The 12,056-nt window shown below is 35.8% G+C and overlaps 1 protein-coding gene across 7 annotated transcripts in view; it reads right to left on the bottom strand.

The window, feature by feature from the left end:
- The window catches only part of LOC102011956 (ubiquitin carboxyl-terminal hydrolase 42-like), a 53,639-nt gene that overhangs the window by 19,673 nt on the left and 21,910 nt on the right, over nt 1-12,056 (bottom strand). For all 7 annotated transcript variants that reach the window (XM_013520498.1, XM_013520503.1, XM_013520502.1 and 4 more), the window contains one exon: nt 1,563-1,673. In XM_013520498.1, coding sequence (XP_013375952.1) covers nt 1,563-1,673 — 111 coding nt within the window. The remainder of the gene's footprint in view (nt 1-1,562; nt 1,674-12,056) is intronic.

Consider the following 12,056-nt stretch of genomic DNA (forward strand, 5'->3'; position numbering starts at 1 on the left):
TATTTATTTAGTTATCAGAAGAAGGGAGGAGAGTACTCAAGAAGGGCAAAACCACTCAAGGACTTCTCTAAGTAAGTTATTAAGTTAATCCACCCAAGAGTAAGATGCCTGAGGCTACAGTCTTTATCTAGTTGAGGTTGGATCCAGGTGTCCTTGGCTGTGATCTTCTCTTATCCTTTGAGGCTTTCTGGCTTCATCCACCATTATAGGCCTTAGTAGGGCTTTAGTGACTCGCAGAGGTTCACTTACTATGAGTCCACTGCCCATCTCCAGACAAGGACCCTTGGACAGACTCACAAGTAAACATGAAAGCCAGTTAGTTAATTTAAGTCCTGTTTAGGGCTGCTTTGTAGTGGTCTTCATCAATTACCCATACCAGCTACATACATGTGTGTCTAAAAATAAATGTATAAATAATCAAAATAATGCAAATCTATCCTGGTTAAAATTTTGCCAGAACCCAATATGTTTTAAAGATTTCTATACTATCTGCTCTGGTCCACCAATAATGCCAAAGCCCAATTTAATCTTTAATCTGTAGCAACTTTTAAGGCAAAAGGATTACAGTTAATTATTGTATAGTTTGGCATCGCTATAATTACCAAGCTAGATACCAGTTTAAGAGTGAAAAGTTTTTTCTTTGTATGCATTTTTATTACAACGTGGCTAATTAAAATAATACAAAAGTGAATACAAAAAGCACATAAAGCCTGGTGTGGTGGTAGAAGCCTGTAATCCCAGGGTGAAGAAGGAGGCCAGCCTCCTTCTTCTTCAAAGAACAAGATATCTCCTTATAGCAAAGAATTACCTGGCCCCAATTACTCAAGGCCAGCCTCCTTGAGTTTGAGGCCAGCCTGGGCTACACAGTAAGACCCTCAGCTGGGGGTATGGGAGTAGGGGGCACATAGAAATACTTAAAAAAATTTCATGCAACATATTTAAAATTTTAAAATTAAATATAAAAAATGAAGTTTGTCCATAAATTTAGTTAGGCTATGAGTATAAATTTTTTAAGAGTGTAATTACCTTTATTTTGATAATTTTTGTCACTATGTGTAACACAGGCTTAATTTACCAAATTAAAACTAATTAAAAACCATTTAAAGAAACCTGTGGGACAATATCAAAGACTACTCAGCACAGAAATCAGAAATCCAACTGAGAAAAGGCCTCTGTTTTTAAATGATTTTATTAACAAACTGAGTTTTAAATCATTTAAATTTTGCTTATATTAAACTACGGTCTTCATTATATTGTCATCTCATTAAAATTTTTTAAATAGTTTATATAGTAGATTTTTTACTAAACATCTGTTGCTAATTAAAGACATACCCATCTACAATAAAACACATGTGGTTTATTTTGTAATAAACTTTTGGCTTTTTTAAGAATAATCTAGACCACTAATACTAACTAGCTAAAAGCCAGACATAACACAGTGCATGCCTGTAGTCCCAGCTACCCAGGAGGCTGAGGGAGGGGGATCACTTGGGCAATAATATTAGCTCTTATCTCAGGAAAAGACTAACTTACTAAAAAATACTTCTCTGGTTGATACTCACACTGTATTTCATTGATGACAAACATGGGATTAAGAACATCCCCGGGATGACTGATTGCCTGGGTGATATGCGCCTGCATTATACACATCACACAAAATCCTCCTGCATGACCTGAGAGATACATGACAATGCCTCATATTAGCAAAATATGACTAGACAGTAAACCATAAATAAAGAGCACATTCCTGAAGTGAAATAAAAGTAGCAGCTGCTAGGTGTATGCACTGACCTATCTACTTTTATTTTCATTTAATTCTCTCAAAAACACTAATGATAAGTATAGATTGGCTCTATTTCATGAAAGGAAAAAAGGCTCAGAGAGTTAAAACTCTGCCCAAGGTCACACAGTCAGACTGACTCATACTCTTCCTAGTTTCAAAAGCTCTGGTCAGCACCTGCCTGGCAAGCGCAAGGTCATGAGTTTGATTCCCGGTACTGGGAGAAAAACAAAAACAAAAACAAAAGCTGTAGTCTTCATGACTCTATACTGGGGGAAAAAAATAATTTTTTTCTTGTGCTGCCATTAGTTTCAAATGGTGAAAGAATGTCTGCCATAACAGGAGTTAGAGATTTCTACACAAATATTTTGGCTTTCCTGGCCACATGTTATGGTCTCTATTTACATTTTCAGTCTTTTAAAAATATTTTAAAAATGATTTGTAGTTCCCGCTAAGTGATATTACTGGCAATTAGTGGTCAGAGGCCAGGTACACTACTAAATACCCTACAAAGAACAAGATATCTCCTTATAGCAAAGAATTACCTGGCCCCAAAAATCCATAGGTTCTGCCTAGACAAAAGCTGTTCAGACTTGCCTAATAAAGCTTTAAAATCCTTAAAGGGATCAAACTATTTCTAGTTCACTACATCCCATGATAAAGCTCAAAAATATTTAAGCAGAATCTCTGAGATGAAAAATACACTGGAGATTAACAACAAATTAGACACCATAGAAGAAAACACTAGTGAACTTGAAGACATCCATTATGAATAGAAGATAGCCATAATAATACACCAAGAGAAAAAAAGAAACCTTAAAATAACAAAACAAAGGGAAAGTGTATCAGCGAGCTGTGGGACAGTTTCAAGTTGTCCATGATATGCATTTAATTGCAGTCTGAAAATAAAGGGAGAGCTGGGGTTATATTCAGTGGTACAGTGCCTGCCTGGCAAGTGCAAAGTCCTGAGTTCAATTCCCAGTACCCACCAAAAAAAAAAAAAAAAAACCTAGAAAGAAATTAATTCACATAATGAGGCCGGGGATATAGCTCAATGGCACAGCGCCTGCCTGGAAAGCACAAGGTTGTGAGTTTGATTCCCGGTGCCACAAAAATAAAAGCAAAGGGATGGAACAAATACATCAATACTTATCTACAAAAGAACAGCACAAGGAAGATTTTTAAGGAGATGGAATGATTTTGTATTCTGACTGAGGTGAGGTGGTAGTTTACAAGAATGCTCTACATGTGTTTAAATTCAAAGAACTTTATACACAAAAATGTTAATTTTATTCTGTGAAGTAAATGCTTTTTTTTCTGAATGGCCAAAGGTTGTCCCAATTGCATGGGAATAGTACATGTACATATTTAAGAACCTCAATAAATCCCAAGTAGAACTGCTCAAGACAAGTGATGAAATCTTAAATGCAGCTAGAAATTTTTAAAAATTTCCATATATAGAAAGAAAGAAAAACAGGCAACAGACTTCTTGTCAGAACCAGTGCAGACCAGATCATCATGCAGTAATATCTTCCAAGTGTTAAAAAAAAAAAAAAAAAGATGTCAACATCTTTCACAAAGATGAGATTTCCACATCTGGGAGGATGAAACAAAAGTAGTTTTCCCTCTTCCTTCTGCCATATACCAAAAAAATTCTTGAAACTGTATATTAAACAAACAAAAAGACTCTGAAAGGTAGAGAGAAAAAGAGACACACTAAGAATCTCAGGACCCCAACAAGACATGGTGGTGGTTTCTTTAGTTTGCTTTGTACCTCAAATATTCCAAACTTGGAGTGGAAGAAGTCACCAACCTGGAATCACCAACAAACGCAAAGCCCCACAGAAAGCCTACCTGTTCCACCCAACCAGAGGAGGAGGAAGGGGCAGCCTAGCCTTGTCTAAAGGGACAGACAACTTTAAAAAAAATTGTTCCACATCATCTCCTGTGTGTATGCATGCATTTCCCTCCAGATATTTTTTTTATTATTTTAAAGAGTAAAAGAAGGATAACATAGCAATAGGGGGGCTTACCCAATTACAGACAAAGTGGTAGGAAATTATCAATGGTTGTTGTTTTACATATTGTTATCTACAAGATAGTTTCTCAGGAAAACAAATAGACAAATGATAGTGAGTTACAGACAAAAGTGGTAGGAGATTATAAATGGTTGTTGTACTATACTTTGGTATCTTCAAAATGGTTTCTAAAGAAAATAGAGCTATACATGAGTGACCAATTGAATAATCATTGACTGTTCTCAATGGTTGTTGTAGGAAACACATAATAATAAACATACATCCATTTACAGAATAGCATAGGAACAATACAAACATTACAGAGTTATGGACAGAGTAGTATTAAAATATCAGTGGCTGCTGTAATACATGGTGGTATCTTCAAAGTGTTTTTTTCCCCCAGATATTATGATATCTTTAAAAGCCTTTAACCACACCTTTAAAAACCGTTCTGGCTTGGAAGGCACCACCCCTCCCAATTCTCAGAGACAGGGAATGGTTCAGCCAGGAGCATACCTTTGCTCTGCAAACTTAACACTCCGGTACCACACTCCCTTCTATGAGGCCAGTACACCCAGAGGGCAGTTACTCTGCAGTAATCATCCCATGCCCAGGTCCCAGGTAACTAAGGACCACCCCTGTGGTTTAGAGCCCAGTAAAACTATTCAAATGAGCCTGTGCAAATGATTTACTGTGCCCTGCTTTGCCTTGCCTATGGAAACCTCAATGAATGCTCTGCCCTAATGGCTTCCTTTCATCCCTGTCTTCCACTTCTTGACCACTCTGGTGTCTTTCCCACATGGCTCTGGGTAGCATGCCATGCCTCTTGTCTCCAGGACCTACAAATACACTAAAATGTGTTTTTTCTTAAGCCTCACCTATGCCTGTGCCTAAAGCTCTTCCTGACTGACCATTGTGTAAAAGAACAGCCACATTCTGTGAGCAGCTATGACTCTACTTCTACTCACATCTGCAGAGGCCAAGTGAAAAGCCCAGACTTCACTCGCCAGACTCTGAGGCACCCAACCCTCCCACTGGGATGCATCGAGGGGAGGTGGATTAGGAGCTGGAACTTTCTTCACAGTGGGTACAAGTGCCTTGTCCCGTGCAGGTAAAGCCATGTGGAGCCTGCATGTCCACCCTCACCCAATAATAAAGAGGTATCCCCTCTAACCCCACCCCTCAGGGTCAGAATGGTAACAAAGCTTCTCCCACCATAGTGTCAGTGGGGACCCTGCAGAGATACAAGTTCCACTCTCGCCCCAAGCCCCAGTTTGAGTCAATGGAGGCTGAGTGGGGAACCTAGGATTCTACCTCAGCCTAACCTCTGTCCTCTGCCTGAGCAGTGAAAGAAAAGCTGGCTAAAGGAGAGGTTAGATAAGACCCAGAGTCTTGTAATATAATGCAAAGACACCTAGGTTTTAGATGAAAAGTCCTTCACTACACCAAGAACAAAACTTCCTCAAACAAAAATTATAAACTTCCTGATCTGATTCTAAGTGTAAGTAGAAAAAACTATTTAAGACAATTATAACTAAAGAGAGAATAAAGGAATAAAAGGAGATAATACTTCTAAACTTCCCTCAAACTTGTAAAATGACAATACCAGAAGACTGATAAGTTATGTGTGTATAATGTAATACCTAGAGTAACACAAAGAGATACACTCAAAAATACTATGTAATAAAAATGGAATTCTAAAAAACATTCAAGTAACCCACAGGGGGCAGAAGTAAAAAAAAAAAATCAAAGAGAACAAACAAAAACAGAACAGAAATTGGCACATGAAGCTTTGGCATATCAATAATCCTCAACTCTAATGCTCTAAATACAACCATTAAAAGACACAGATTAGTGGCACCTGGTATGTGCACCTGTAATTCCTGCACTCTGTGAAGCTGAGCCAGGATCACAAAATTGAGCCTGGCCTGAAAATTTTAGCAAGACCTTGTTTTAAAATAAAAAGTGAAAAGTAGGCTGGTGCCCTGGGTTCAATTCCAGTAACAAATAAATAAATGACACAGATTGACAAAATGGATTTTAAAACATGGTACAACCTATGCTATCTATAACAAACCAAATTCAAATGTGATGCTACAGGCAAGCTGAAGATAAAAGGATGAAAAAGATACATTATGTCACTGTTACTCAAAAAAGAAAAAGAAAGTCTATGGTAATGTCAGATTAAAATTAGACTGCTGACCAAAGGCACTGGATTCAATCTCCAATACCAAATGAATGAATAAATGAATGACACAGATAACAAAATGGACAGAGAAAGGGACATTACGTATCTAATGTAATTAATGCATTACATATTTAAGGTTCAATAATCTCTCAGGTAAAAAAAATTGACAGCAATAATTAAAAAATTGTTCAGCATACCCAAAGAAGACACTGATAAGACAATAAAGGAGCATAGAAAACTCATGGAAACCTTGAGTGAACAATATAGAAAAGAATTAGAAAGTATGAAACAGATTTAAGCAGCTATCCAGGAAATTTAAAATTCCATCAAAAGCTGGCGAAACCACTTCAACGAAGCTGAAGATAGATTTTCAGATTTTGAAGACAACATTGTAGCTAACAATTGCAAAAGGAAAGATCTCTTAAAAATAACAAGGAACCAGGAAATAACAATTCAACAGTTGCAAGATAATGCAAAGGAAAACAATGTAAGACCAACAGGTTTCAACAAAACAACACAAGTCAACACAAATGACATAAAAAGACTATTTGCAGAAATAAGAGTAGAAAATTTCCCAAGAATGGAAAAATTGGACATACAGTAAGTGAAGTATATAGAACTCCAATTAGCCATAACCAAAATAAATCTACTCTCAGATATATAATAATTGAGATTCCAGAAATTCAGCAAAAGAACAGAATATTTAAAGCTGTTAGAGAAAAGAAACAGACTACCTATAAAGGGAAGCCCATAAGAATCATGGCAGATTTCTCAACACAAATCATCAAGTCAAGAAGAACTTGGAGTAACACATTTCAGGTCCTGTAAGCAAACAGCTTCCAAACCAGATTGATGTACCCTGCAAAACTATCCTTGAAAAGTAATGGAGAAATAAAATATTTCTATGACAAACAGCAACTGAAGAAATTCATGAGTCCCAAGCCAACCCTCCAAAGAGTACTAAATAATACTCTAGAAAGAAATAAAAATGACCACAATTTCAAGAACAACAAAAAGAACCACTAAGCAGAGCAAGGAATTAAACAGAGCAAAAAGGAGGAACCAACAGCAGGAAAATAACATGACAAAGATAAGCCAGTACATATGAGTTATAACCATTAATGGAAATGGCCTCAATTCACCATTCAAAAGAAACAGACTGGCAAACTGGATCAGGAAACAAAATACAATATGCTATACACAACAAGCACATTTAACTCAAAAAGAAATTCATAGACTGAAAGTCAAAGGATGGAAAGCAATACTCCATGTGACAAGAACCAAGAAAAAGGCAGGATTAGCAATTCTGTTTGCAGACAATGTGAACTTCAAAGCAAGAATGATCAAAAAGATAAACAAGGTCAGTACATACTTGTTAGAGTGAAACTGCAAGAGGAAGAAGTAATAATCATAAATATATATGCACCAAATACAGGAGCACAGAACTATGTAAGACAAATTTTGACAACTGTGAAAAATCAAATAAGCAGTAACACAATCATAACAGGGAAATTTAACACCCTACTGTCACAAAGAGATAGATCAACTGGACAAAAATTCAGCAAAGAAATAACAGAACTAACCCAAACATGTGAACAAATGGACTTAGTAGACCTTTACAGAGTGTTCCATCCAACATCAGAATACACATTCTTCTCAGCTGAACATGAGATATTCTCTAAAATAGACCATATACTAGACCATAGAACATGCTTAAGTTAATGCAAAGGAATTGAAATTATTCCATGCATACTATCAGAGCATAGTGCAATGAAATTGGAAATAATTCACCAAAAAAATTGCAAAAACTCCATAAATATATAGAAATTAAACAACACCCTCCTGAACAACCAATGGGTCACAGATGAAATCAAAGAAGAAATTAAACACTATTTACAATCAAACAAAAATGTAGATACAACTTCCAGCAACCTGTGGGACGCAATGAAAGTAGTCCTCAGATGGAAATTTATAGCAGTGAATTGCCACCTCAGGAAAACAGAATGAGCACAAATAAACAATCTTATTCTGTACCTCAAGCTTCTAGAAAAAGAAAAGTCAAACCCAAAGCCCAAAAAGGACAGGAAATTATAAAGCTCAGGGAAGAAATTAATTCAATGGAGGCTAGAAAATAAAGAATTAATGAATTAAAGAGTTGGTTCTTTGAAAGAATAAATAAAATAGATAAACCCTTAGCCAAGCTTATCAGAAAAAGGAAAGAAAAAAATGAAATACATGCGATAAAGAATAAAAGGGATGAAATCACTACAGATCCTGTAGAAATTCAGAAGGTCATCAATACCTACTTTGAAAATCTTACTCTCACAGAATGGAAAACAGGAAATGGACAGATTTCTTGATAAATACGAATTACTAAACCTGAATGAAGAAGATATAAAAATCCTGAATAACTCAATATCAGCCAGTGAAATTGAGAATACAATAAAAAAAAAAAACTTGCCAATGAAGAAAAGCCCAGGTCCTGATGGATTCACAGCTGAATTCTACAAGAAATTTAGAGACCATTTAACACCAATTCTTCTCGAATTCTTTAATGAAATTGAAAGGGAAGGAATTCTCCCCAAATCCTTCCTGGAGGCAAGTATGATCCTGATACCAAAACCAGAGAAAGACACAACTAAAAAAGAGAACAACAGGCCAATCTCCCTAATGAATATAGATGCAAAAATTCTCAATAAAATACTAGCAAACAGGGGGCTGGGGATTTAGCTCAGCGGCAAAAGGGCCTGCCTGGCAAGCGCAAGGTCGTGAGTTTGGTTCCCGGTACTGGAGAAAAACCAAAAAAAAAAAAAAAAAAAATACTAACAAACAGAATACAACAAGTCATCAAGAAGATTATACACCATGACCAAGTGGGATTCATCCCAGGAATGCAGGAATGGTTTAATATACGCAAATCAATTAATATAATACACCATATCAATAGAGCCAAAGACAAAAATCACATGATCATCTCAATTGATACAGAAAAAGCCTTCAATAAAGCCCAACACTCATTCCTGATAAAAAAAAAAACCTACAGAAAATACAGATAGATGGTCTTTATCTCAATATGATCAAAGCCATCTATGATAAATCAATGACTAACATTACACTAAATGGTCAAAAATTGAAAGCTTTCCCTTTAAAATCAGGAGCAAGACAAGGATGTCCACTGTCACCACTCCTATTCAATATAGTTCCAGAAATATTAGCTAGAGCAATTAGACAAGAGAGAGAAATAAAAGGAATAAGGATAGGAAAGAAAGAAGTGAAATTATCATGATTCACAGATGACACAATACATAGAAGACCCCTGAAACTCCACCAAAAGGCTTATAGATTTAATAACCAAATTCAGTAGTGTAGCTGGATACAAAGTGAACACTCAAAACTCAATAGCATTTCTGTACACAAACAACAAACAGACTGAAGGAGAAATTAGGGAAACCACACCTTTCACAATAGCATCTAAACATATGAAATACTTAGGAATCAATCTCACAAAAGAAGTAAATGATCTATACAGTGAAAATTACAGTACTCTGGAAAAAGAGATCAAAGAGGATATCAGAAAACGGAAAGATATTCCTTGCTTATGGATAGGAAGAACTAACATCGTGAAAATTGTCATACTCCCAAAATTGTTGTACAGATTCAATGCAACCCCAATTAAAATACCATTAGCATACCTCACAGATCTAGAGAAAACATTCCTAAAATTCATCTGGAACCAGAAGAGGCCTGGAATAGCAAAAACAATCCTCAGAAATGAAGGAAAGGCAAGAGGCATCATCACACTTCCTGATCTGAAATTATACTACAAAGCTACTGTGATAAAATCATCATGGTACTGGCAAAAAAAATAGACCTGAAGATCAGTGGAACAGATTAGAAGGTGCTACACAGCTACAAACATACTCAGCTACCTTATCTTTGACAAAGGGGCTAAACATGTTCATTGGAAGAAAGATAGCCTCTTTAATAAATGGTGCTGAAAAAAATTGGCTTTTCACATGCCAAAGACTAAAACTAGACCTATGTCTTTCACCTTGCACTAAAGTCAGAATGGATCAAAGATCTAAATATTAAAACAGAAACACTAAGTCTATTGGAAGAGAAAGTAGGTAAAAATCTTGAAGACATAGGGGTAGGTAGAGAGTTCATGAACAAAAACCAAACTGCACAGGAAATACTTCAAAAAATCAACAACTGGGATCTCATCTTATTGAAAAGTTTTTGCACATCAAAAGAAACCACCAACAGAATAAAAAGAAAACTTATGAATTGGGAAAAAATTTTAGCCAAGTGCCCCTCAGACAAAGGATTTCTATCTAGAACATATAAAGAATTGAAAAAAATCAGACCCCCAAAATTCAAAGACCCAGTCCAAAAACGGGCATGTGAGATGAATACACACGTCTCACATGAAGAAATACAAATGGCAAATAAATAAATGTAAAATTATTCAATATCATTAGTCATTCAAGAAATGCAAATTAAAACAACACTGAGATCCCATCTCACCTCAGAAAGAATGGCTATCAGCAAGAAATCAACGAATAATAAATGCTGGAGAGGCTGTGGGGGAAAAGGAACCCTACTGCACTGTTGGTGGGAGTGTACATTGATGAAACCACTGTGGAAATCAGTTTGGAGATTCCTCACAAAATTAGGATTAGAAGTCCCACTTAACCCAGCTATTCCCCTTCTGGGTGTTTTCCCAGAAGAATCAAAACCATCATACCACAGCAATATATTGCACCCATGTTTATAGCAGCAAAATTTGTTATATAGCTAAATCTCAGAAACAGCCCAAATGCCCACCAGCTGAGGAATGGATAAAAAAGATGTGGTATTTTTATACAATGGAGTATTACTCAGCTATAAAAAAGATAAATTCGAGGCTTTTATAAGTAAATGGATGCAACTAGAGGCTATACTCATAAGTGAAATAAATCAGACACACGTGTGTCTCAACATCATATTGTCTCCCTGGTGTAGGAACCTGAAAGAGTAAGTAAAAAGCAAAGCGTACAATAGATGATATGAAAGGGAAAGAAACTGCTCAAAGGAAGAAACAACTGGGATGAGGGAAAGAAGAAAAAGAAAGACAGAAGGAAGGCAAATATATAGATAGTTAGATACATAGATACCTAGATACATAGATAGCTAGGATACCTGTACTGCTGATGTCTGATGGTATGTTGAAAGGAACAGTTAATGCTTACAATTTTTTATATTCTGATCAATGTAGTATACTTGTATCTGGTAATCTGAGTGACTGATTTGAAGACAACAATATGCAATGGAACAGCCATTGGTGAATTCCCACCATCTTGTCTAGTGAAACTTTGTACTATCTCTAATGTTTTATCTAATTATTTTTTATTCTCTTCAATGGTTTGAACAATCTTCCATTTTTACATCTGATTATCTGAACAACGTAGTTAAGGACAACAATATGTAATATAACAACCACTGTTAATTCCTATCATTTTGTTTTGAAACACTGCATCACTTTTAGTGTGCTTGCTTTGTTTTGTTTGTTTGTGATGTTGGTATGCTGCTATTGTTCTTCTTTTTCTTTTACTACTCTCTTTAAAATAAAAAAATATATCTCTAGGTTCCACCAAGTACTGCATAGACATTAAAATTTTAAAAAATGTTATTTACAACTCAAAAAACAAACAAACCAGGAGGAGGAAAAGGAAGAGGAGGAAGAAAAAAGCATAAATTTAGCAAAACAAGACACAATATATACAGGACATGTACACATTCTCTTGCTGACTAGGTGCCAGTACTGGGCTTTCAACCACACCCACATTTCAGTAAACACAAAAGTGACAGGAAAGCCGTCTGTAGGAAATGAATTACAGACTTAAAAATCAAGGGCAAATGGAATAGTCATTCTATTATTTAAAAGCCCCAGGCATAGCAAATATCCCTAGGTGAAGAGATTCTAGGTGATTTTTTTCTTGGTTTAAATTTTTCTATACTTACCAAATACTTTACAAGTATTACTTTGCTGTTTGGATGGAAAAACAACTGTAAAACAATCAGTTTAAAT

This window comes from Chinchilla lanigera, unplaced genomic scaffold (genome assembly GCF_000276665.1).
Source record: "Chinchilla lanigera isolate Chin_1 unplaced genomic scaffold, ChiLan1.0 scaffold00055, whole genome shotgun sequence".
In the NCBI taxonomy this organism is placed as follows: Eukaryota; Metazoa; Chordata; class Mammalia; order Rodentia; family Chinchillidae; genus Chinchilla; species Chinchilla lanigera.